Source organism: Pan troglodytes, chromosome 4, assembly GCF_028858775.2.
Source record: "Pan troglodytes isolate AG18354 chromosome 4, NHGRI_mPanTro3-v2.0_pri, whole genome shotgun sequence".
NCBI lineage: Eukaryota > Metazoa > Chordata > Mammalia > Primates > Hominidae > Pan > Pan troglodytes.
This window is the reverse complement of record NC_072402.2, coordinates 53,737,490-53,765,201: the sequence shown is the minus strand read 5'-3', so window position 1 is coordinate 53,765,201 and position 27,712 is coordinate 53,737,490. Positions and strand designations below refer to the sequence as shown.

Sequence of the window (27,712 nt, the reverse complement as noted above, 5' to 3'; positions counted from 1 at the left end):
TGTGGTGGAAGGGGAAAAGGCAGCACTCTGTTCTCATGACCTTATCACCTCCTAAAGTCCCTACCTCCTAATACCTTGGTGATTAGGTTTCAACATATGGATTTAGGGGAGACACAAACAATCAGACCATAGCACTTGCCTTCAGCCAATCCCCACTCTGACATCAGAGTTCCCCTGTTAACACCAAAGTCAGATTATGTCTCTCCTTTGCTCAAAACCTTCCAATGGCTTCCTGTCAGCCCTATAGGTACCTACAAGGCCCTTCTTGACCTGAGATAATCTGTAACCACTATCCCCCTAATTATCCTTCTCCATTCAGCTTTCTTGCTGATCCTTGGACATGCCATTGTGCTCTTATCTCAAAGGGCCTTTATACTTGGTACTCCCTTTGTCTAGAATGTTCTTTCCTGAGATATCTACATGGGTAAGTCCCTCACTTCCTTGAGGTCATTACTCAAAATTCACCTTTCTCAATGAAGCTTTTCCTGGATACCCCATCTAAAATTTTAATGCTATTCCCTCCTCCCACTTCCCATTCCTTTTCTCTGCCTTTTTTTCCTCCTTTGTAGTATCAATAATATACCTTATTTTACACATTTACATTGTCTTTTTCCTCCACTTCAGTATAATAAGGCCATATATGCTCAGTTTTTCAAGACTGCATCTTTCTTATATTATGCCTATTTCTGCAGTCACAACTTTAAATTCATGCTAATAAACATCCACTCTCGAGGGGAATGTTTGAGCATAGGTAAGGATTTGGTCTGTTTTATTCACTGGCACTTAGTTGGAGCTCAACTTGTGAATGAATGATTCAATAGATGAATTTGAGCTGGTAAAACTGTTTCCTTAGTGAGTAACGGTCTTTCCACCCCTAGGATTTATTGGATTTATGAGTTGTTTAGGCTATGAAAATTTTTTGAATTGCTTGTCAACATCTGAAAATTTCAGTTTCATATAAAAATATGAATTTTTCATTTCTCTTTGAATAATGAGCATTTCTAGCTACAACAGGCCCACATTCCCACATGGTGTAAGTTAGCTGGAGCTGAGTAGTCAAATACCATAGACTGTTGATTACTCCCCAGTCTCTGTTTTCTTTTTTGGGAACAGTAATGGAACTCCCAGGTTTTCGCTGAGGACATGGCCACCTGGAATAAAGATAGCTTCCTTTTCAGTTAGGTGTGACTAGGAGTTCTGGCCAATAGGATGTCAGTGAAAATGGTGTGTGAAACCTCTGGGAAGTGTTCCCAAAGCAAGGGAGCATGCCTTCTTCCTTCTTCTCTTTCTTGTTGGGTTGGGATGTGGATATAATGATTAAAGCAATCACCTTGTACCACAAGGAGGAAGCTGTTGAGAGACGGTGCAAGAGTCATCTGATAGAAAGAGCCTAGGTTCCTGATGATCTTGGAACCAGCATACCAACTGAGGACTACTTTCCTGGATTTTATCAAAATAAACTTATATTCTATTGTAGCTATGTTATTTTGGGTTTTCAGATAAACCTACTTCTAATTCATGAGAGCCATCGCCATTGGGCAAGTGTTCTTAAGTTTGTCGTAATTCCCACCACTACCTAATGTCTCCCTAACATTGATGGGGAGCTGCCATTTATCATCACATCACCATACTGTTTTTCTCTTTATTATAAATGGGACAGTGAAAGACTGCATAGCCATGTGTTTCAAAAGAAGAGCACATGTCCTTGTGGAAGTAGAGATCGTTCCTACGTGACTAATACTGCACACCATTAATGGACTAATTGCACATGATTTAGGAAGTTATTTGGAAACAAAGTACAGTAAGAAATATGACCAGAATAGTAAAGACATGTAATGAGAAACTTAACTTAATGAAAAACTCAATGAACTGAAGGCAGGGACTAGAATTACAGCAGATTTTTTTTTCATAAAAATACAGTAAGTGGTAATGGTGCAAAATATATTTAATGAAAAAATTTTCTTGGCATGAAAACCTTGTGCCAATGATGGATTTATAAAAAGGTTGACTATAGCAAAAATTGTGTCCTGAACAGAAACTAATATTTGCAAATAGAAGTTTAACCAGGTATAATATTTCTTAGTATGGTGAAGCTGGGGTGAAGGGACTTATACAAAGTTTCATGAAAAGGTTAAATTATTTGTAGCTTTTTTTAAGCTAATAAGAGTAGAGATATAAAATATATAAATACCACCCAGGTAGCTATAGTCATTTGTGGTATCAGAAAGGTTTTAAGTGTTTGAATAACTCTTTTTTTTTTTTTTTTTTTTTGAGATGGAGTTTTGCTCTTGTCGCCCAAAATGGAATGCAATGGTACGATCTCGGCTCACTGCAACCTCCACCTCCCAGGTTCAAGTGATTCTCCTGCCTCAGCCTTTTGAGTAACTGGGACTACAGGTGTGCACCACCACGCCCGGCTAATTTTTGTATTTTTAGTGGAGATGGAGTTTCACCATGTTGGTCAGGCTGGTCGCGAACTCCTGACCTCAGGTGATCCACCTGCCTCAGCCTCCCAAAGTGCTAGGATAACAGGCATGAGCCACCACGCCCAGCCTGAATAACTTTTTAAAAACTTTTTTTTTTTTTTTTTTTTGAGATGGAGTCTCGCTCTGTCGCCTAGGCTGTAGTGCAGTGGTGCAATCTTGGCTCACTGCAAGCTCCGCCTCCTGGGTTCACGCCATTCTTCTTTTTTTTGTTTTACAACTTTAGTTGGTATTTATTTACTTTCTCCCATGAAGGACAAAAAATTGCATGCCCTTACCCTCCCTTTGCTTTTTTCCCCTTTCCATCTCATGTTAGTTACTTTTTTTTTTTTTTTTTTTTTTTTTTAGTATTTATTGATCATTCTTGGGTGTTTCTTGGAGAGGGGGATTTGGCAGGGTCATAGGACAATAGTGGAGGGAAGGTCAGCAGATAAACATGTGAACAAGGATCTCTGGTTTTCCTAGGCAGAGGACCCTGCGGCCTTCCGCAGTGTTTGTGTCCCTGGGTACTTGAGATTAGGGAGTGGTGATGACTCTTAAGGAGCATGCTGCCTTCAAGCATCTGTTTAACAAAGCACATCTTGCACCGCCCTTAATCCATTTAACCCTGAGTGGACACAGCACATGTTTCAGAGAGCACGGGGTTAGGGGTAAGGTTATAGATTAACAGCATCCCAAGGCAGAAGAATTTTTCTTAGTACAAAACAAAATGGAGTCTCCCATGTCTACTTCTTTCTACACAGACAAAGTAACAATCTGATCTCTCTTTCTTTTCCCCACATTTCCCCCTTTTCTATTCGACAAAACCGCCATCGTCATCATGGCCCGTTCTCAATGAGCTGTTGGGTACACCTCCCAGATGGGGTGGCGGCCGGGCAGAGGGGCTCCTCACCTCCCAGACGGGGCGGTGGCCGGGCGGAGGCGCCCCCCACCTCCCGAATGGGGCAGCTGGCCGGGCGGGGGCTGCCCCCCACGTCCCTCCCGGATGGGGCGACTGGCCCGGCGGGGGCTGCCCCCCACCTCCCTCCCGGATGGGGTGGCTGGCCAGGCAGGGGCTGCCCCCCACCTCCCTCCCGGACAGGGCGGCTGCCGGGCGGAGGGGCTCCTCACTTCCCAGACGGGCACGGCTGCCGGGCGGAGGGGCTCCTCACTTCCCAGACGGGGCGGCTGCCAGGCAGAGGGGCTCCTCACTTCTCAGATGGGGCGGCTGGGCAGAGACGCTCCTCACCTCCTAGACGGGGTGGCGGTCGGGCAGAGACACTTCTCAGTTCCCAGACGGGGTCGCAGCTGGGCAGAGGCGCTCCTCACATCCCAGATGGGGCAGCAGGGCAGAAGCGCTCCCCACATCTCAGAAGATGGGCAGCCAGGCAGAGACTCTCCTCACTTCCTAGACAGGATGGCGGCCGGGAAGAGGCGCTCCTCACTTCCCAGACTGGGCAGCCGGGCAGAGGGGCTTCTCACATCCCAGAAGATGGGCGGCCAGGCAGAGACGCTCCTCACTTCCCAGATGGGGTGGCGGCCAGGCAGAGGCTGCAATCTCGGCACTTTGGGAGGCCAAGGCAGACGGCTGGGAGGTGGTGGAGGTTGTAGCAAGCCGAGATCACGCCACTGCACTCCAGCCTGCAATCCCAGGCACTCGGCAGGCTGAGGCAGGAGAATCAGGCAGGGAGGTTGCAGTAAGCCGAGATGGTGGCAGTACAGTCCAGCCTCCGCTCGGCATCAGAGGGAGACCGGGGAGAGGGAGGGGGAGGGGGAGAGGGAGAGAGAGAGGAGTTCACGCCATTCTTCTGCCTCAGCCTCCCGAGTAGCTCGGACTACAGGCACCCACCACCACGCCCAGCTAATTTTTTTGTATTTTTAGTAGAGACTGGGTTTCACTGTGTTGTCCAGGATGGTCTCCATCTCCTGACTTTGTGATCCGCCCACCTCGGCCTCCCAAAGTGTTGGGATTACAGGTGTGAGCCACTGCGCCCAGCCTAAAAACTTTTTTTAAAACAGGGTCTTGCTGTGTTGGCCAGGTTTGTCTCAAATTCTTGGCCTCAAGCAATCCTCCCACCTTGGCCTCTCTGTGTTGGGATTACAGGTGTGAGCCACTGTGACTGGCCTTGAATAACTTTTGAACATTGTGACAGCAGTGGGTACATCAGGAAATCATTTTTGTGTGTTGAGTGAAGTGCTTATAAACAGGACTGCAGGAGGTACTCCAGCAAATCAATGTTAACACTGAACTTGGTTTACAAAATGTAAACCTACAGAGGCAGTTTGCACAAGTCATATGATGTTTGTATCATAATTCAATAGGAGTAATGTTTAACTGAAAAAGAAAACATGTTATGAATGCAGTAGTTCATCGTATGAAATGGATGTGCTACCATGGTTTGAACCACAGGAGGCATATCCATGCTTTACTTGATAAATTGTGCACAACAGAAGAGGTACGAAACTGAAGAGATATTTTCTTGGATGGTTGTGAGAAATTGGTTTATGTTGTCTAAAGCAAATGTTAAAGATTTAGTCAAAGATTGTGTCTTTGGTTGAGATTATATACACTCTATTTCTCTGCAAGTATGTTTATAACGAGTTACACAAATGAGCATATGTTCATAACCAGTTACATACACTATTTTTCTGCAACTATGTTCATAACCATTTTATTGATCTAATTTCGAGCCAAACTGTGTCTCTGGGAAATTCAGCCAGGAAAAATCTGGCCTTTCATATGTGGAAGTTATTTTCCAGAAATTTAAGTGATGTTTACCCCTTGGGGAGCTAATAATTGAATTCCAAAATAGTTATTTGGTTTTAAAATTTATAAAAATGAAGAAACTTGGATCAGTTTGCCTTTTTTCTTTTTCTTTTCTTTTTTTTTTAGATGGAGTCTTGCTCTGTTGCCCTGGCTGGAGTCAGTGGTGCAATCTCAGCTCATTACAACCTCTGCATTCTGGGTTCAAGTGATTCTCCTGCCTCAGCCTCTGAGTAGCTGGGACTATAGGTGTGTGCCACCATGCCCGGCTAATTTTTAAAACATTTTTTTATTTTTAGTAGAGATGGAGTTTCACCATGTTGGCCAGACTGATCTCGAACTCCTGACCTCAGGTGATCCACCTGCCTCGGCCTCCCAAAGTGCTGGGATTACAGGTGTGAAACCACCATGCCCGGCCCAGGTAGATATTTTAAATGTATGAAAAAAAAAAAAACAAAAACAAACCACAAAAAACAAAACTGAGCAAGGAAATCTATTTTAGAAAAACTGTATCTGTGAAAAACTTTTTTATTTATTTGAATAAAATATTGATCCCAAATAGGGCAGGAGAAACTGTCACATTTCTCTGGTTCAAGGCAAAAATATTTATAGAAGAAAAATATAATCAAAATACCTATTTTCAATTGGGTATTTGAATTTTACATCAGAAAATTTAATCTCTAATATAGTTATGTTACATGCTTATACCACAGTACAATACAAATAAAAAATATAATTCTTACATTTGCTACCCTGACTCCTTCATTAATTTACCATGCCCTTTGTGAGGATTTGAGATTGTGAGCCTTCATCTTACCTTTCCTGTATTTTTTTCTGGGTACAAAGCAGTGACCTGAAACATATAGACTTTTCAGAACAATTTGTCATTTTTCCATAATGGAGGAAAACAAGAGCAGAAAGTCCAGAACTTTAGAGTCAAGGGCAATGGAGAAATTCAGTCCAACCATAATATTACCAAATGGGAACAGACTAGAAGTGAAGATCTTATAAAAAATCTGAACTCAAGATTTCCTAAAGTTCTTTTACTTTTGTTTAGCTGTTGAGAGTCACAAGGCAAGTCTCAATATAGCCTGTCTATGGGAGAAAATTACTAAGCCCCACAGAGCCCACTAGAAAGATGCAGGGAGGATCTATGCTGGGAGTACAGGCCAATAGCAACTTTGAGGATAGGACCCTCTGCCATACTGTGAGAAGAAAAACTACAAGATTAATGTGATATCCAGCTTATCAACTAGTATTTACTAACACTTAAAAAATTCATACATCATAAATTACAGAAATAATAATTAAGAACTGAATCATTTGTGAATTGTGAAGTAGAACTGTTGGTTCGTAGTTAAGTGCTTGGTAATTGTGTTGTTCACTAATTAATTAAAAAATATATATATTTTTTGGCATCAAGTATCTGCCAAGCAGTGTTCCAGGTGCTTTAGAGCAGTAAGAACAAAAATCTCTGCCCTTATGGGGTATACATTTTAGAAGGGAGAGAAAGACTAAATAAGCAGATCATGTCCTGGAAAAGGTGAAATTTGAGGGAATTTTGACAAGAGCTCAGATCCCAATAATCCTGAGATTTTTAAGTAAAAAGAGTTCTATTGGCTGGGTGTGGTGGCTTATGCCTGTAATCCCAGCACTTTGGGAGGCCGAGAGGGGCAGAACACAAGGTCAGGAGATCGAGACCATCCTGGCTAACATGGTGAAGCCCCATCTGTACTAAAAACACAAAAAATTAGCCTGGCGTGGTGGCGGGCACCTGTGGTCCCAGCTACTTGGGAGGCTGAGGCACGAGAATGGCGTGAACCTGGGAGGTGGAGCTTGCAGTGAGCCGAGATCGTGCCACTGCACTCCAGCCTGGGCGACAGAGCAAGACTCCGTCTCAAAAAAAAAAAAAAAAGGAGAGAGGAGCCAAGATGGCCGAATAGGAACAGCTCCGGTCTACAGCTCCCAGCGTGAACGACGCAGAAGATGGGTGATTTCTGCATTTCCATCTGAGGTACTGGGTTCATCTCAATAGGGAGTGCCAGACAGTGGGCGCAGGTCAGTGGGTGCGCGCACCGTGCAAGAGCCGAAACAGGGCGAGGCATTGCCTCACTCAGGAAGCACACGGGGTCAGGAAGTTCCCTTTCCTAGTCAAAGAAAGGGGTGACAGATGGCACCTGGAAAATTGGGTCACTCCCACCCGAATACTGCGCTTTTCCAATGGGCTTAAAAAACGGCACACCAGGAAATTATATCCCGCACCTAGCTCGGAGGGTCCTACGCCCACGGAGTCTCACTGATGGCTAGCACAGCAGTCTGAGATCAAACTACAAGGCGGCAGCGAGGCTGGGGGAGGGGCGCCTGCCATTGCCCAGGCTTGCTTAGGTAAACAAAGCAGCCAAGAAGTTCGAACTGGGTGGAGCCCACCACAGCTCAAGGAGGCCTGCCTGCCTCTGTAGGCTCCACCTCTGGGGGCAGGGCACAGACAAACAAAAAGACAGCAGTAACCTCTGCAGACTTAAATGTCCCTGTCTGACAACTTTGAAGAGAGCAGTGGTTCTCCCAGCACAAAGCTGGAGATCTGAGAATGGGCAGACTGCCTCTTCAAGTGGGTCCCTGACCCCTGACCCCCGAGCAGCCTAACTGGGAGGCACCCCCCTGCAGGGGCAGACTGACACCTCACACGGCCGGGTACTCCAACAGACCTGCAGCTGAGAGTCCTGTCTGTTAGAAGCAAAACTAACAACCAGAAAGGACATCCACACCAAAAACCCATCTGTACATCACCATCATCAAAGACCAAAAGTAGATAAAACCACAAAGATGGGGAAAAAACAGAGCAGAAAAACTGGAAACTCTAAAAAGCAGAGCGCCTCTCCTCCTCCAAAGGAACACAGTTCCTCACCAGCAACGGAACAAAGCTGGACGGAGAATGACTTTGACGAGCTGAGAGAAGAAGCCTTCAGACGATCAAATTACTCTGAGCTATGGGAGGACATTCAAACCAAAGGCAAAGAGGTAGAAAACTTTGAAAAAAATTTAGAAGAATGTATAACTAGAATAACCAATACAGAGAAGTGCTTAAAGGAGCTGATGGAGCTGAAAACCAAGGCTCAAGAACTATGTGAAGAATGCAGAAGCCTCAGGAGCCGATGCGATCAACTGGAAGAAAGGGTATCAGTGATGGAAGATGAAATGAATGAAATGAAGCGAGAAGGGGAGTTTAGAGAAAAAATAATAAAAAGAAATGAACAAAGCCTCTGAGAAATATGGGACTATGTGAAAAGACCAAATCTACATCTGATTGGTGTACCTGAAAGTGACGGGGAGAATGGAACCAAGTTGGAAAACACTCCGCAGGATATTATCCAGGAGAACTTCCCCAATCTAGCAAGGCAGGCCAACATTCAAATTCAGGAAATACAGAGAACGCCACAAAGATACTCCTCGAGAAGAGCAACTCCAAGACACATAATTGTCAGATTCAACAAAGTTGAAATGAAGGAAAAAATGTTAAGGGCAGCCAGAGAGAAAGGTCGGGTTACCCTCAAAGGGAAGCCCATCAGACCAACAGCGGATCTCTCGGCAGAAACTCTACAAGCCAGAAGAGAGTGGGGGCCAATATTCAACATTCTTAAAGAGAAGAATTTTCAACCCAGAATTTCATATCCAGCCAAACTAAGCTTCATAAGTGAAGGAGAAATAAAATACTTTACAGACAAGCAAATGCTGAGAGATTTTGTCACCACCAGGCCTGCCCTAAAAGAGCTCCTGAAGGAAGCACTAAACATAGAAAGGAACAAACAGTACCAGCCACTGCAAAATCATGCCAAAATGTAAAGACCATTGAGACTAGGAAGAAACTGCATCAACTAATGAGCAAAATAACCAGCTAACATCATAATGACAGGATCAAATTCACACATAACAATATTAACTTTAAATGTAAATGGATTAAATGCTCCAATTAAAAGACACAGACTGGCAAATTGGATAAAGAGTCAAGACCCATCAGTGTGCTGTATTCAGGAAACCCATCTCATGTGCAGAGACACACAAAGGCTCAAAATAAAAGGATGGAGGAAGATCTACCAAGCAAATGAAAAACAAAAAAAGGCAGGGGTTGCAATCCTAGTCTCTCATAAAACAGACTTTAAACCAACAAAGATCAAAAGAGTCAAAGAAGGCCATTATATAATGGTAAAGGGATCAATTCAACAAGAAGAGCTAACTATCCTAAATATACATGCACCCAATACAGGAGCACCCAGATTCATAAAGCAAGTCCTGAGTGACCTACAAACAGACTTAGACTCCCACACATTAATAATGGGAGACTTTAACACCCCACTGTCAACATTAGACAGATCAACAAGACAGAAAGTCAACAAGGATACCCAGGAATTGAACTCAGCTCTGCACCAAGTGGACCTAATAGACATCTACAGAACTCTCCACCCCAAATCAACAGAATATACTTTTTTTCAGCACCACACCACACCTATTCCAAAATTGACCACATAGTTGGAAGTAAAGCTCTCCTCAGCAAATGTAAAAGAACAGAAATTATAACAAACTATCTCTCAGACCACAGTGCAATCAAACTAGAACTCAAGATTAAGAATCTCACTCAAAACCGCTCAACTACATGGAAACTGAACAACCTGCTCCTGAATGACTACTGGGTACATAACAAAATGAAGGCAGAAATAAAGATGTTCTTTGAAACCAATGAGAACAAAGACACAACATACCAGAATCTCTGGGACGCATTCAAAGCAGTGTGTAGAGGGCAATTTATAGCACTAAATGCCCACAAGAGAAAGCAGGAAATATCCAAAATCGACACCCTAACATCACAATTAAAAGAACTAGAAAAGCAGGAGCAAACACATTCAAAAGCTAGAAGAAGGCAAGAAATAACTAAAATCAGAGCAGAACTGAAGGAAATAGAGACACAAAAAAACCCTTCAAAAAATTAATGAATCCAGGAGCTGGTTTTTTGAAAGGATCAACAAAATTGATAGACCGCTAGCAAGACTAATAAAGAAAAAAAGAAGAATCAAATAGACGCAATAGAAAATGAAAAAGGGGATATCACCACCGATCCCACAGAAATACAAACTACCATCAGAGAATACTACAAACACCTCTACGCAAATAAACTAGAAAATCTAGAAGAAATGGATAAATTCCTCGACACACACACTCTCCCAAGACTAAACCAGGAAGCAGTTGAATCTCTGAATAGACCAAAAACAGGATCTGAAATTGTGGCACTAATCAATAGCTTACCAATCAAAAAGAGTCCAGGACCAGATGGATTCACAGCCAAATTCTACCAGAGGTACAAGGAGGAACTGGTACCATTCCTTCTGAAACTATTCCAATCAATAGAAAAAGAGGGAATCCTCCCTAATTCATTTTATGAGGCCAGCATCATCCTGATGCCAAAGCCGGGCAGAGACACAACCAAAAAAGAGAATTTTAGACCAATATCCTTGATGAACATTGATGCAAAAATCCTCAATAAAATACTGGCAAACCGAATCCAGCAGCACATCAAAAAGCTTATCCACCATGATCAAGTGGGCTTCATCCCTGGGATGCAAGGCTGGTTCAATATAGGCAAATCAATAAATGTAATCCAGCATATAAACAGAACCAAAGACAAAAACCACATGATTATCTCAATAGATGCAGAAAAGGCATTTGACAAAATTCAACAACCCTTCATGCTAAAAACTCTCAATAAATTCGGTATTGATGGGACGTATCTCAAAATAATAAGAGCTATCTATGACAAACCCACAGCCAATATCATACTGAATGGGCAAAAACTGGAAGCATTCCCTTTGAAAACAGGCACAAGACAGGGATGCCTTCTCTCACCACTCCTACTCAACATAGTGTTGGAAGTTCTGGCCAGGGCAATTAGGCAGGAGAAGGAAATAAAGGGTATTCAATTAGGAAAACAGGAAGTCAAATTGTCCCTGTTTGCAGATGACATGATTGTATATCTAGAAAACCCCATTGTCTCAGCCCAAAATCTCCTTAAGCTGATAAGCAACTTCAGCAAAGTCTCAGGATACAAAATCAGTGTGCAAAAATCACAAGCATTCTTATACACCAACAACAGACAAACAGAGAGCCAAATCATGAGTGAACTCCCATTCACAATTGCTTCAAAGAGAATAAAATACCTAGGAATCCAACTTACAAGGGATGTGAAGGACCTCTTCAAGGAGAACTACAAACCACTGCTCAAGGAAATAAAAGAGGATACAAACAAATGGAAGAATATTCCATGCTCATAGGTAGGAAGAATCAATATCGTGAAAATGGCCATACTGCCCAAGGTAATTTATAGATTCAATGCCATCCCCATCAAGCTACCAATGACTTTCTTCACAGAATTGGAAAAAACTAGTTTAAAGTTCATATGGAACCAAAAAAGAGCCCGCATTGCCAAGTCAATCCTAAGCCAAAAGAACAAAGCTGGAGGCATCACACTACCTGACTTCAAACTATACTACAAGGCTACAGTAACCAAAACAGTATGGTACCGGTACCAAAACAGAGATATAGATCAATGGAACAGAACAGAGCCCTCAGAAATAATGCCGCATATCTACAAGTGTCTGATCGTTGACAAACCTGACAAAAACAAGAAATGGGGAAAGGATTCCCTATTTAATAAATGGTGCTGGGAAAACTGGCTAGCCAGACGTAGAAAGCTGAAACTGGATCCTTTCCTTACACCTTATACAAAAATCAATTCAAGATGGATTAAAGACTTAAACGTTAGACCTAAAACCATAAAAACCCCAGAAGAAAACCTAGGCATTACCATTCAGGACATAGGCATGGGCAAGGACTTCATGTCTAAAACACCAAAAGCAATGGCAACAAAAGCCAAAATTGACAAATGGGATCTAATTAAACTAAAGAGCTTCTGCACAGCAAAAGAAACTACCATCAGAGTGAACAGGCAACCTACAAAATGGGAGAAAATTTTCACAACCTACTCATCTGACAAAGGGCTAATATCCAGAATCTACAATGAACTCAAACAAATTTACAAGAAAAAAACAAACAACCCCATCAAAAAGTGGACGAAGGATATGAACAGACACTTCTCAAAAGAAGACATTTATGCAGCCAAAAGACACATGAAAAAATGCTCACCATCACTGGCCATCAGAGAAATGCAAATCAAAACCACAATGAGATACCATCTCACACCAGTTAGAATGGTGATCATTAAAAAGTCAGGAAACAACAGCTGCTGGAGAGGATGTGGAGAAATAGGAACAGTTTTACACTGTTGGTGGGACTGTAAACTAGTTCAACCACTGTGGAAGTCAGTGTGGCGATTCCTCAGGGATCTAGAACTAGAAATTCCATTTGACCCAGCCATCCCATTACTGGGTATATACCCAAAGGACTATAAATCATGCTGCTATAAAGACAGATGCACACGTATGTTTACTGCGGCATTATTCACAATAGGAAAGACTTGGAACCAACCCAAATGTCCAACAATGATAGACTGAATTAAGAAAATGTGGCACATATACACCATGGAATACTATGCAGCCATAAAAAATGATGAGTTCATGTCCTTTGTAGGGACATGGATGAAATTGGAAATCATCATTCTCAGTAAACTATCGCAAGAACAAAAAACCAAATACCGCATCTTCTCACTCATAGGTGAGAATTGAACAACGAGAACACATGGACATAGGAAGGGGAGCATCACACTCTGGAGACTGTTGTGGGGTGGGGGGAGGGGGGATGGATAGCATTGGGAGATATACCTAATGCTAGATGACGAGTTAGTGGGTGCAGCGCACCAGCATGGCACATGTATACATATGTAACTAACCTGCACATTGTGCACATGTACCCTGAAACTTAAAGTATTAAAAAAAAAAGTTCTATTGGCTGAGTGATTCTTATATTTCAGAACTTTATTTCATTTATTCTTACAACTTTGTAAGGTGTATTTTATTCCCTTTCTACAAATGAAGAAACTTGCAAAATCAAATAGGTAATCAATGATGGCTCCATAATAATTCACATGGAAACTTTGCTTTAAAAGTGTAATTGAGGCAAAATTCATTCCATTAGAATTTGAGTGTTCAATCAGTATTAAGACAATTCATGAAACTTATAATGACACTCTACCTCTGCCTTCAATGAACTTTAATTAGTTTAGAACCTAAGCCTCTAATTATTTATGCATACCATTTTTAAATGCTTTAGAAAATATGATGATTTGTGATTTTAGAGCAGGAATGAACCTTAATAATTTTCTATTCCAGTTTTCTGTCCCCTTCCTTTTTTTTTTGAGATGGAGTCTCGCTCTGTTGCCCAGGCTGGAGTGCAGTGGTGCAATCTCGGCTTACTGCAAGCGCTGCCTCCGGGGTTCACGCCATTCTCCTGCCTCAGCCTCCCAAATAGCTGGGACTACAAGTGCCCGCCTAATTTTTTTTTGTATTTTTAGTAAAGACGGGGTTTCACCGTGTTAGCCAGGATGGTCTCCATCTCCTGACCTCGTGATCCACCCACCTCGGCCTCCCAAAGTGCTGGAATTATAGGCGTGAGCCACCATGCCCAGCCCTTCCTTCATTTTTAACCAATGAAAAAAGAAGGGAAAAAAATATCCAAATGTATATGTTTCCTTGGTAGTGACCTAAGACAGACTCAGGACTTTTGATTTCCAGTCCACTGTTATTTCTTTTTCTTTTCATTTTTTTGAGACAGAGTCTTGCTCTGTCACTCAGGGTGGAGTGCAGTGGGGCGATCTCGGCTCACTGCAACCTCCGCCTTCAGGGTTCAGGCCATTCTCCTGCCTCTGATGCCCAAAGTGCTGGGTTTACAGGTGTGAGCCACTGCGCCTGGCCTTATTTCTTTATAAAACCATTATAATTAAAAAAATAATCTTACCATTCTTTAATGTCCATAGTGATCATCACTGAGTTATTCTAATAACTTTTTCCGTAGTACTCTGAATTTTGCATATATATGTAAGAAACCATTAGAATAGTACAGTAAAAGTTAATAACTCAGTTCTCAAAGACTTATTAGGAATGTTCTTTGTTTTAGCATAAGTTTGAACAGTATATTTATTTAGAAAATATACAGATTTACACAATAGTGGATGATACCATCATGCAGGGTGTAGAGAAGCTGGAATTAAGTGTTTGAGCCACATGGGAGAAGCAGCTTTCCTGCTCCTGGTGGTGTTTTTACAGAAGGTGTTGACAAGCTCTCATTTAGTACTGTTGCTAATCTTTGCCACAATGGATGAAATGAACAAAAGAAAAGTGGCTTGTGCCAGTCACCTGAGCCAATAAATTGTTGCCTTAAAGAACTGACTACAGGCTGGCTGCGGTAGCTCATGCCTGTAATCCCTGCACTTTGGGAGGTCAAGGCGGGCAGATCACCTGAGGTCAGGAGTTCGAGACCAGCCAGACCAACATGGAGAAACCCTGTCTCTACTAAAAATACAAAATAAGCCAGGCATGGTGGCGCATGCCTGTAATCCCAGCTACTTGGGAGGCTGAGGCAGGAGAATTGCTTGAACCCAGGAGGCGGAGGTTGCGGTGAGCTGAGGTCACACTATTGCCCTCCAGCCTGGGCAACAAGACGAAACTAGTTCTGTAAAACTTATGCAACCACCATTAACAAACTGTCAAGGCATAAAAACACGAGCAGCTTAATGAACTTAGTCTTAACATTGACTTAATTGTGTTTTTAGAGACAGAATAACTAACCAGGTTGGGACAGAGACACCCATTTCTTTCTAGACCTCAGAAGAGCATGAACTCGGAGAGCAGTTATCAATCCACTAGCACAAAGTTTACCAGTATCTTCATGAGGAGTGGTCAGTCAAGAGGACATTGGGCACCTGAAAAGTCCTACACACAGAGAACTAAGAGAGGTCGCAACATAGTTCTTTAATTTTCCCCCCTTCCTTTGAAATTTTAATTGTCTAATTATTAGGTTGGTGCAAAAGTAATTGCAGTTTTTGTGATTACTTTAATAAAAACAAAAAACAAGAAGCCACATGGCAGCAAAAGAAGTATGCCTTCTGTATCTGAGGATGTTGCTGATAGAGCTAGCAAGATAGAAAAAATTGTATTATAATAAATGATTTGTAATAATTCTAAGCACCCAGGAGGTTTACAACAGTGATTCTAGGTAGCACATTAAGAACTACACACATATTCTTTGCAAAGAAAAAAAATGTTTATGATTAAACTTCGTTAGTTTTCTTCCCTGAATTTAATACTTTTCCAGAATTAAAACAGAAGAACTAGCACTATCCTGAGCCCTAGATTTAACCTTCCGATGTCCAGAAATTCATTACAATAGAAAGCAAAGTGATTGTTTTCCTTTCTGTAATTAGCTTTCCCTGCTATATTTTTCGACAGGCAATATTCTAATTGTGCTAGGCTTGTCATTCCATTTCTGGCATAGTTAGAGTGATTTTAAGTTTACTGCTTTAGTGATAAGTTTTTTAGTTCGGGCTCAATAATTAGCACCTGAACATGGAAAACATTAAATTTAAAAAATGGAAATTTACCAAAGTATTTGTTTATAAAAATTATAGAATTCACAGAAACGTCTTTAGCTTCTCTAGTCTTCAGTAGTTATATCATTTTTATAGAAATAACAAAGTATTAGTATATTACTCAACAGTAATATTTCTGAATGAAAACTGTGTAGCCCTTATTTAAGTATCTAATTTGAGGTTTTCCTTTCCATTGTGAAATAGTGATTTTGCTTTGAAAAATAATTGAGATTAGCTTGCTGATGCAATATTTTTCTACCACTGTCTCATTTCGATTTTAAATAGTAAAGCTAATGGTGTGTCTCTCACCAATACTGAGCTCTACAAACCTATGTGTCTCTTACTGAAGAGCTTCGTTTTGAAATTACTTTATCTATTATTATAATTGGTACAGTGTAAGGTTTTGTCTTTAGAGAATTTTTTAAAGGTTTTAAAATCTATTTTAAATGGGGCTTTTTTAGTATAAACTGGACACAAGGAACACTTCACTTCATGGGATAACTTTTTTTCTCTATTAAGGTGTTCCCTTAATTCTAAAGTAAAGGCTTGGTAGCAAGTTTAAAAGAGAGGTCAAGCTGATCTATGATGTGATTTTTTAGGCTTCTGGTTAAAAATAGATTTATGGCTATGTTAATAAAATGTGCATTTATTATTTCTATATATTTTTTAAAACTAGGCATTTCATAGGTGTACCATAATGACTAGTTAAAAATGGAATCAAACTGAAGTGAACAAATGGCCTAAGTATTCTTTGAAATATGGCAGAATATAAGTACCTTAGGTGACGAAAGGACAGCCAAGAGAGCATGAAAGGAAAACATATAAAATGTACAAGGCACTGGAGAGAAGTTACACATGATCGCTGCCTTCATAATAGATTCATTGATATACGATGTGAATAAGGGTTGACAAATACCAGTTGAATAAACAATTATTAAAAAGTTTCAAGTGGAAGCCTCCCATATTTCTCCGCTATATTTCTGCAAGTGCTTAACAAAAAAAACAAAACAAAACAAGGTTTTAGGGTGGGGAGGGGAATAAAACAATAATCAAAAGTCTCCCCTAATTATCACAGTCAGGCCTGAATTAGTAACCTTGAATATCAAACACAAACTCTCAAAGTATAGGACAGAAACAACAAAACAAGTACTTATTAAGCACCTACTACATGCCAACTACAGTTCTAAGAATTGAAACAAAACAAAACAAAAAGGGCAATGAGAAATGAAAAGATAAGACAATGAAAGAGAAGTCGAAGTCAGGCCCGGCACGGTGGCTCACGCCTGTAATCCCAGCACTTTGGGAGGCCGAGGCTGGTGGATCACTGGAGCCCAGGAGTTCAAGACCAGCCTGGCCAACATGGTGAAACCCCACCTCTGCTAAAAAAAAAAAAAAAAAAAAAAAAAAAAAATTAGCCAGGCGTGGTGGTGGGCACCTGTAATCCCAGCTGCTTGGGAGGCTGAGGCAGGAAAATTGCTTGAACCTGGGAAGTGGAGGTTGCAGTGAGCTGAGATTGCGCCACTGCCCTCCAGTCTGGGTGACAGAATGAGATTTTGTCTCAAAAAAAAAAAAAAAAAGGGAAGAAAGGAAGAAACAGAGAGAGGTCAGTTACATGCAATTTTTAGATAATCCAAAAAAGAAGAAGGAAAAAGGAGAAGAAGCAACAATTAGACAAATATTAGAAGAAAATATACCTGAACTGAGAAAAGGTTTGGACCTTCATTGAAAGAGCTCCCAAGAAGTCTAAGAAGTGACGGAAGAGAACAAAAAAAGACATCAGATTTCTTGACGAGATTAAGAAACTGTAAGTTTTTACTTTTTTCTTTTAAACCTCAGTTTACAAGCTTCCAGCTGTAACGAATGAATTCCCTGCAAAGGGAAAAAAAACCAAAGTGGCTTTGGAATTCTCAACTGCAATACCGGAAGCTAGAAAAAAGTGGGCACAATATCTATAGACCAATAAAACAAAAGGACTACAACCCAAAAATCGTATACCCAGCTAAACTATCATTTCAGAGGGAAAAAAAAAGATGATATTCAACAACTAAATTGTACAAATTGTACACCAAAATATACCAACTAAGAAAAATATAGTACAGTTCCCAGTCTTCACTAATAAACATGTAGCCTTGAACAGGGGACCAGCTGAAAACAACTGGGGGACATTCACAAAATGCAGTATGATGCAGTTAACAAAAAGAATAACTTTGTTATAACAAATGACAGAGAGGGATTTATATAAGCTGTAACTGCAAAATATAATTAAAAAACTGTGTATATCCCAGTTCTGCAAAATAAAAATACATCCCTATATGTCTGCATAGATATATATAGGATTGCAATATGAAAGAACACAGTCTAGGTTAATAACTTGGTTTGTGGCAGCAGGGGTAAGGACTGGGGAATGTGGTACTAATGTGGAAAGAGAGGGGTGTTTATAACAACAGCATGTTGAACATCCCATTATGTAAAATTATATGTATCATAAGAGATTCATGAAGAATGACCATGAAAATGTTAGTGGTGGTTACCTTATGGTATTATAATTCCAGGTGACCACTACCTTCCTTTTTAGATTTTTATGTTGTTTGAATTATTTACAGTGAGCCTATATATCTATATAACTAGAAGTAAGTAAAACAGTTACTTGCAGTTTGGAAGCAGACTTCCTTTTTCTTAAAAATAAATTTCCAATTTTAATAGCTTTTCTTTTCTTTTTCTTTTGGGAGACACAAGGTCTCGTCGTGTCACCCATGCTGGAGTGTAGTGACACGATCTTGGCTCAATGCAGCCCTGACTTTACAGGTTCAAGTGATTCTCCAGCCTGAGTCTCCCAAGTAGCTGGGACTACAGGTGTGCACAACACACTTGGTTAATTTTTGTATTTTTTATTTAGAGACGAGGTTTTGCCATGTTGCCCAGGCTTGGCTTGAACTCCTGAGCTCAAGTGATCTGCCTGTCTCAGCTCACAAAGTGTTAGGATTACAACCACCGTGCCCGGCCAATAGCTTTTTCAAACTAGCTTTTTTCAAAGGTCAAATGCATCCTCACGAAGGGGACAAGATTGAAAGTAGAATGGCCTGGGCTTAATAAATCAATGATTTGAAACTATCAGAAGAAAACATGGAGAAAATGCTCCATGACATTGGTCTGGGCAATGATTTTTTTGGATACGATCTCAAAAGCACAGTAACAAAAGCACAAGTACAGAAATGAAATTACATGAAACTAAAAAGCTTCTGCACAGCAAAGGAAACAATTAACAGGGTGAAGAGACAACCTACAGAATGGAGAAAAAATATTAACTATAGATCTGATAGGGGGTTAATATCCAAAATACATAAGGAACTCAGTAGCAGGAAAACAACCCATTTAAAAATGGGCAAAGAACCTGAAAAGACAGTTCTCAAAAGAAGACATGCAAATGGCCAGCAGATATATGAAAAAATTATCAACATCAGCAGTCACCAGGGAAATGCAAATTAAAACAACGAGATACCACCTAACACCTGTTAGAATGGCTACTATCAATAACACAAAAGATAACAAGTGTTGGCAAGGATGTGAAGAAAAAGGATTTCTTGCATTATTGTGAAGAAAAAGGAATTCTTGCATATTCTTGGTAGGAATGTAAATTAGTACAGCCATTATGGAAGACAGTATGGAGTTTCTGCAAAAAGTTAAAAATAGAACTACATATGATCCAGCAATCCTACTACTGGGCTTATATCCAAAGGATATGAAATCAGTATGTCAAAGAGATATCTGCACTACTAGGTTCACTGCAGCATTATTCACAATAGCCAGGATATGGTATCAACCTAAGCATCTGTCAATGGTTGAACGGATAAAGAAAATGTAGTACATATACACAAACAGCTGATCTCATAGAAGTAGAGAGTAGAATGGTGGTTACCAGGAGCTAGGGTTGTTGGAGAGACATTGGTCAAAGGATACAAAATTTCAGTTAAAAAGGGGGAATTAGTGCAAGAGACCTATTGCACAACATAGTAACTATAGTTACAATTACAAGATTACTATTAATTTTGAAAAATAAGAGAATGGATGTAAAGTGTTCTTACCACAAAATGGTAACCATGTGAGGCATATGTCAGTTAGCTAGATTTAGTCATACTATAATGTATATATGCTTCAAAACAGTATGTTGTACATGGTAAATACATACAATTTTATCTGTCAATTGGAAAAAAAATCAATTGTAAAAGCAAGTGTTTGGAAAACATTTAGCTGGAAAGGTCTGATAGGAGGTCTAACCCTTATACACTTAAAAACTCAACAACTGGCTGGGTGCAGTGGCTCAAGCTTATAATTCCAGCACTTTGAGAGGCCGAGGCGGGTGGATCATTTGAGGTCAGTAGTTCGCGACCAGCCTGGCCAACATGGTGAAACCCCATCTCTACTAAAAATACAAAAAAATTAACCAGGCGCAGTGGCGGGAGCCTGTAATCCCAGCTACTCAGGAGGCTGAGGCAGGAGAATTGCTTGAACCTGGGAGGTGAAGGTTGCAGTGAGCTGAGATCAAAACACTGCACTCCGGCCTGAGCGACAGAGTGAAACTCCATCTCAGGAAAAAAACAAAAAAACAAAAAACCCTCAACAACTGTATACTTTTGGTATTCAAGCTCATAAAAGCCTCATTTACTAGTCTACTGCTGGTAAGGATCAGGAAGGGAAAAATTAAGATTACCTTCATGATAATCACGTGTGGGTTGACACAGAAGGAGACAATAACATAGAAATTTTATTACAGCATTTCATGTTTAAGCCAGATTCCCTGCCAGGATATTTTCTGCTTGAATTAATGAGGCAGGATTTGGTCATACCTTAATGAGTTTCATAGAAAAAGAGTTCAAGCATTAGTGCAAACCGCCTTCTGACATTAAAATAAAATAAAGCAAACATGGGATTTTCACAAAGTTAAAAGCCTCCTGTGATGCACATTTTGGATAGTAGGAGACATTGAGCCCCAAAATGTTTAACATAAAGCATGGTTAATTAAATGAAACCATTGAAAAATGTGAATACATGAAGAAGAAAGAATAAAATAATTTTGATGTTACCATTGCAACTACTATTTTTGATATAATCATTCTTGGCAAAATCATTCTTGAAGGTGGAAACGAGCAGGCTGATAGTACAGCAAGTAAGAGAAAGTCAATACTGATGGCCTCCACTTGCTGATCCTCTGAGACTGCATCTTATAGTTCATAAAATCTGCTGAAGGTCACAATTGAGGTACAACGACTTGTGTTACTTGTACTGTAGCAATGAGGGCTTTCCCAGGCCACAACATCTGGGATCAAGGAACACATTTTGACTAAATAAACTATACAGAAGTCTGTTTTAGGATTTTATGCAAATATTAACCTCATTTTAAAACATGAGGAAAAATATTACCCACATTTAGGGCTAATTTAGCTGTCAGGAATAGACCGTACAGTTGAAAAAAACACAGTCTCATTTAAAAAGTTTCAGCAGAGACACAAAGGTACTAAAGGTGATATTCATCCTTCTTCATCACTGCTGCTCCAGGCATCTTCAAAGGCCGGATTTAATTGTGATTTTGTTGTAGTCTAAAAAAAAAAAAGATAAAGAAAAAGGAGGATTCTGTTTTTTCTACTTCATAATTTTAGGCTCACAATAAAGTTATGAAATATATCAGATAAGTAGCAATTACATTATTTTGGAAGAAAATGTATAACTGTTAATTTCAGAACAAAAATAAGAAACAACCCATATACAATATAAGATAATGTAACTTCATTTGAAACAGACAACACCAGACTTTATCCAAACACCCTGTTTCCTTTAATCACTTCACAAATACATACATACACACATACATACATATACTATGATGTTGCCATTGCTCAAGGTATTTCTCAACAACTCTTTGGAATTACCTGGAGAAAGTGGCACTCTGATATCCATAGGCTAAGACTGGACTCCAGGTGTACAGTCTGACCTGACAGCCCAAAATATCAATGGTGGCAACTCTTTATTGTTTGGATGAAAATAACTTTTATAAATAAACAAATACCAAATATGGAGAATAAGGTATTCAAGCTGAATAATACCATTTTTAGTCCAAAAATAATGTGGGTTATTAAGTAGTGATATTTATATACTTATTTGTAAGCAGTGATATTAATTACTAATTTTTATAGGTTGGTAGGGCAGTTCAGTAAAACATGCAAAATACGTCAGAAATGGTAACACGTTTATAGTCAGCACATAGGTTTCCCTCAGGGATTTGTCTGAAGGATAACATGCATCTAGATGATGTTTATTTAAAACAACAAGGTGATTAGCAACTACAGAAATTTTAATCATCTGTGGTATTTCAAATCAGTTCATTTTGGGGAAAACTTCTGAATAGCTACTTCTGATACTCACGCAAATAACTAAAAGGGCTTTAAGATGGTCTCATTGTTAAAGTAACTGGGTATTATGAGCCAGGTTTGCTTCTTTTTGTGCAACTTTTACAACTACTACAATTTTATTCAGATTCCAATTCCAATGCTGTATTAGCATCAAGACTACTCTTAAATTATTTTAGATTTATTGCCTTTTATAACTTAGAGAAATTTTTTTTTTCCTTTTGAAACAGAATCTCACACTGTCGCCCAGGCTGGAGTGCAGTGGCGCGATCTCCGCTCACTGCAAGCTCCGCCTCCCGGGTTCACGCCATTGTCCTGCCTCAGCCTCCCAAGAAGCTGGGACTACAGACGCCTGCCGCCACGCCAGGATAATTTTTTGTATTTTTATTTATTTTTCTTTTTTTTTATTATACTGTAAGTTTTAGGGTACATGTGCACAACGTGCAGGTTTGTCACATATGTATACATGTGCCATGCTGGTGTGCTGCACCCATTAACTCGTCATTTAACATTAGGTATATCTCCTAATGCTATCCCTCCCCCCTACCCCCACTCCACAACAGGTCCCGGTGTGTGATGTTCCCCTTCCTGTGTCCATGTGTTCTCATTGTTCAATTCCCACCTATGAGTGAGAACTTGGCGGTGTTTGGGTTTTTGTCCTTGCAATAGTTTGTTAAGAATGATGGTTTCCAGCTTCATCCATGTCCCTACAAAGGACATGAACTCATCATTTTTTATGGCTGCATAGTATTCCATGGTATATATATGCCACATTTTCTTAATCCAGTCTATCACTGATGGACATGTGGGTTGGTTCCAAGTCTTTGCTGTTGTGAATAGTGCCACAATAAACATACATGTGCATGTGTCTTTATAGCAGCATGTTTTATAATCCTTTGGGTATATACCCAGTAATGGAATGGGTGGGTCAAATGGTATTTCTAGTTTTAGATCCCTGGGGAATCACCACACTGACTTCCACAATGGTTGAACTAGTTGACAGTCCCACCAACAGTGTAAAACTGTTCCTATTTCTCCACATCCTCTCCAGCACCTGTTGTTCCCTGACTTTTTAATGATCACCATTCTAACTGGTGTGAGATGGACTCTCATTGTGGTTTTGATTTGCATTTCTCTGATGACCAGTGATGATGAGCATTTTTTCATGTGTCTTTTGGCTGCATAAATGTCTTCTTTTGAGAAGTGTCTGTTCATATCCTTCGTCTACTTTTTGATGGGGTTGTTTTTTTCTTGTAAATTTGTTTGAGTCCATTGTAGGTTCTGGATATTAGCCCTTTGTCAGATGAGTAGATTGCAAAAATTTTCTCCCATTCTGTAGGTTGCCTGTTCACTTTGATGGTAGTTTCTTTTGCTGTGCAGAAGCTCTTTAGTTTAATTAGATCCCATTTGTCAATTTTGGCTTTTGTTCCCATTGCTTTTGGTGTTTTAGACATGAAGTCCTTGCCCATGCCTATGTCCTGAATGGTATTGCCTAGGTTTTCTTCTGGGGTTTTTATGGTTTTAGGTCTAACATTTAAGTCTTTAATCCATCTTGAATTAATTTTTCTATAAGGTGTAAGGAAGGGATCCAGTTTCAGCTTTCTACATATGGCTAGCCAGTTTTCCCAGCACCATTTATTAAATAGGGAATCCTTTCCCCATTTCTTGTTTTTGTCAGGTTTGTCAAAGATCAGATGGTTGTAGATATGCAGCATTACTTCTGAGGGCTCTGCTCTGTTCCATTGGTCTATATCTCTGTTTTGGTATCAGTACCATGCTGTTTTGGTTACTGTAGCCTTGTAGTCAGGTAGTGTGATGCCTTCAGGTTTGTTCTTTTGGCTTAGGATTGACTTGGCAATGCGGGCTCTTTTTTGGTTCCACATGAACTTTAGTTTTTTCCAATTCTGTGGAGAAAGTCATTGGTAGCTTGATGGGGATGGCATTGAATCTATAAATTACCTTGGGCAGCATGGCCATTTTCACAATATTGATTCTTCCTACCCATGAGCATGGAATGTTCTTCCATTTGTTTGTATCCTCTTTTATTTCCTTGAGCAGTGGTTTGTAGTTCTCCTTGAAGAGGTCCTTCACATCCCTTGTAAGTTGGATTCCTAGATATTTTATTCTCTTTGAAGCAATTGTGAATGGAAGTTCACTCGTGATTTGGCTGTTTGTCTGTTATTGGTGTATAAGAATGCTTGTGATTTTTGCACATTGATTTTGTATCCTGAGACTTTGCTGAAGTTGCTTATCAGCTTAAGGAGATTTTGGGCTGAGACGATGGGGTTTTCTAGATATATAGTCATGTCATCTGCAAACAGGGACAATTTGACTTCCTCTTTTCCTAACTGAACACCCTTTATTTCCTTTTCCTGCCTGATTGCCCTGGCCAGAAATTCCAACACTATGTTGAATAGGAGTGGTGAGAGAGGGCATCCCTGTCTTGTGCCAGTTTTCAAAGGGAATGCTTCCAGTTTTTGCCCATTCAGTATGATATTGGCTGTGGGTTTGTCATAGATAGCTCTTATTATTTTGAGATACGTCCCCTCAATACCTAATTTATTGAGAGTTTTTAGCATGAAGGTTGATGAATTTTGTCAAGGGCCTTTTCTGCATCTATTGAGATAATCATCTGGTTTTTGTCATTGGTTCTGTTTATATGCTGGATTATGTTTATTGATTTGTGTATGTTGAACCAGCCTTGCATCCCAGGGATGAAGCCCACTTGTTCATGGTGGATAAGCTTTTTGATGTGCTGCTGGATTCAGTTTGCCAATATTTTATTAAGGATTTTAGCACTGATGTTCATCAGGGATATTGGTGTAAAATTGTCTTTTTTTGTTGTGTCTCTGCCAGGCTTTGGTATCAGGATGATGCTGACCTCATCAAATGAGTTAGGGAGGATTCCCTCTTTTTCTATTGATTGGAATAGTTTCAGAAGGAATGGTACCAGCTCCTCCTTGTACCTCTGGTAGAATTCGGCTGTCAATCCATCTGGTCCTGGACTTTTTTTGGTTGGTAAGCTATTAATGATTGCCTCAATTTCAGAGCCTGTTATTGGTCTATTCAGAGATTCAACTTCTTCCTTGTTTAGTCTTGGGAGGGTGTATGTGTCCAGGAGTTTATCCATTTCTTCTAGATTTTCTAGTTTATTTGCATAGAGGTGTTTATAGTATTCTGATGGTAGTTTGTATTTCTGTGGGATTGGTGGTGATATCCCCTTTATCATTTTTTTGTGTCTATTTGATTCTGCTCTCTTTTCTTCTTTATTACTCTTGCTAGTGGTCTATCAATTTTGTTGATCTTTTAAAAAAACCAGCTCCTGGATTCATTGATTTTTTGAAGGGTTTTTTGTGTCTCTATTTCCTTCAGTTCTGCTCTGACCTTAGTTATTTCTTACCTTCTGCTAGCTTTTGAATGTGTTTGCTCTTGCTTCTCTAGTTCTTTTAATTGTGATGTTAGGGTGTCCATTTTAGAGCTTTCTTGCTTTCTCTTGTGGGCATTTAGTGCTATAAATTGCCCTCTACACACTGCTTTGAATGTGTCTCAGAGATTCTGGTATGTTGTGTCTTTGTTCTCATTGGTTTCAAAGAACATCTTTATTTCTGCCTTCATTTCGTTATGTACCCAGTAGTCATTCAGGAGGAGGTTGTTCAGTTTCCATGTAGTTGAGCGGTTTTGAGTGAGTTTCTTAATCCTGAGTTCTAGTTTGATTGCACTGGGGTCTGAAAGACAGTTTGCTATAATTTCTGTTCTTTTACATTTGCTGAGGAGAGCTTTACTTCCAACTATGTGGTCAATTTTGGAATAGGTGTGGTGTGGTGCTGAAAAGAATGTATACTCTGTTGATTTGGGGTGGAGAGTTCTGTAGATGTCTATTAGGTCTGCTTGGTGCAGAGCTGAGTTCAATTCCTGGATATCCTTGTTAACTTTCTGTCTTGTTGATCTGTCTAATGTTGACAGTGGGGTGTTAAAGTCTCCCATTATTATTGTGTGGGAGTCTAAGTCTCTTTTTAGGTCTCTAAGGACTTGTTTTATGAATCTGGGTGCTCCTGTATTGGGTGCATATATATTTAGGATAGTTAGCTCTTCTTGTTGAATTGATCCCTTTACCATTATGTAATGGCCTTGTCTCTTTTGATCTTTGCTGGTTTAAAGTCTGTTTTATCAGAGACTAGGATTACAACCTCTGCCTTTTTTTGTTTTCCATTTGCTTGGTAGATCTTCCTCCGTCCCTTTATTTTGAGCCTATGTGTGTCTCTCCACGTGAGATGGGTTTCCTGAATACAGCACACTGATGGGTCTTGACTCTTTATCCAATTTGCCAGTTTGGGTCTTTTAATTGGAGCAGTTAGCCCATTTACATTTAAGGTTAATATTGTTATGTGTGAATTTGATCCTGTCATGATGACGTTAGCGGGTTATTTTGCTTGTTAGTTGATGGAGTTTCTTCCTAGCCTCGATGGTCTTTACAATTTGGCATGTTTTTGCAGTGGCTGGTACCGGTTGTTCCTTTCCATGTTTAGTGCTTCCTTCAGGAGCTCTTTTAGGGCAGGCCTGGTGGTGACAAAATCTCTCAGCATTTGCTTGTCTGTGAAGGATTTTATTTCTCCTTCACTTACGAAGCTTAGTTTGGCTGGATATGAAATTCTGGGTTGAAAATTCTTCTCTTTAAGAATGTTGAATATTGGCCCCCACTCTCTTCTGGCTTGTAGAGTTTCTGCCGAGAGATCTGCTGTTAGTCTGATGGGGTTCCGTTTGTGGGTAACCCGACCTTTCTCTCTGGCTGCCCTTAACATTTTTTCCTTCATTTCAGTTTTAGTGAATCTGACAATTATGTGTCTTGGAGTTGCTCTTCTCGAGGAGTATCTTTGTGGCGTTCTCTGTATTTCCTGAATTTGAATGTTGGCCTGACTTGCTAGATTGGGGAAGTTCTCCTGGATAATATCCTGCAGAGTGTTTTCCAACTTGGTTCCATTCTCCCCCTCACTTTCAGGTACACCAATCAGATGTAGATTTGGTCTTTTCACATAGTCCCATATTTGTTGGAGGCTTTGTTCATTTCTTTTTATTCTTTTTTCTCTAAACTTCTCTTCTCGCTTCATTTCATTCATTTGATCTTCCATCACTGATACCCTTTCTTCCAGTTAATCAAATCAGCTACTGAGGCTTGAACATTCATCACGTAGTTCTCGTGCCATGGTTTTCAGCTCCATCAGGTTGTTTAAGGACTTCTCTGCATTGGTTATTCTAGTTAGTCATTTGTCTAATTTTTTTTCAAGGTTTTTAACTTCTTTGCCATGGGTTCAAACTTCCTCCTTTAGCCCGGAGTACTTTGATCGTCTGAAGCCCTTTTTTCTCAACTTGTCAATGTCATTCTCCATCCAGTTTGTTCTGTTGCTGGTGAGGAGCTGCATTCCTTTGGAGGAGGAGAGGTGCTCTGACTTTTAGAGTTTCCAGTTTTTCTGCTCTGTTTTTTCCCCATCTTTGTGGTTTTATC

The 27,712-nt window shown here is 40.1% G+C and overlaps 1 protein-coding gene across 7 annotated transcripts in view; it reads right to left on the bottom strand.

The window, feature by feature from the left end:
• Nucleotides 1-20,553: 20,553 nt before the first annotated feature.
• The window catches only part of ERCC8 (ERCC excision repair 8, CSA ubiquitin ligase complex subunit), a 71,837-nt gene continuing 64,678 nt past the window's right edge, over nucleotides 20,554-27,712 (bottom strand). For all 7 annotated transcript variants that reach the window (XM_003310718.5, XM_063811225.1, XM_054684351.2 and 4 more), the window contains one exon: nucleotides 20,554-21,405. In XM_003310718.5, coding sequence (XP_003310766.2) covers nucleotides 21,337-21,405 — 69 coding nt within the window. In that variant the 3' untranslated portion in view covers nucleotides 20,554-21,336. The remainder of the gene's footprint in view (nucleotides 21,406-27,712) is intronic.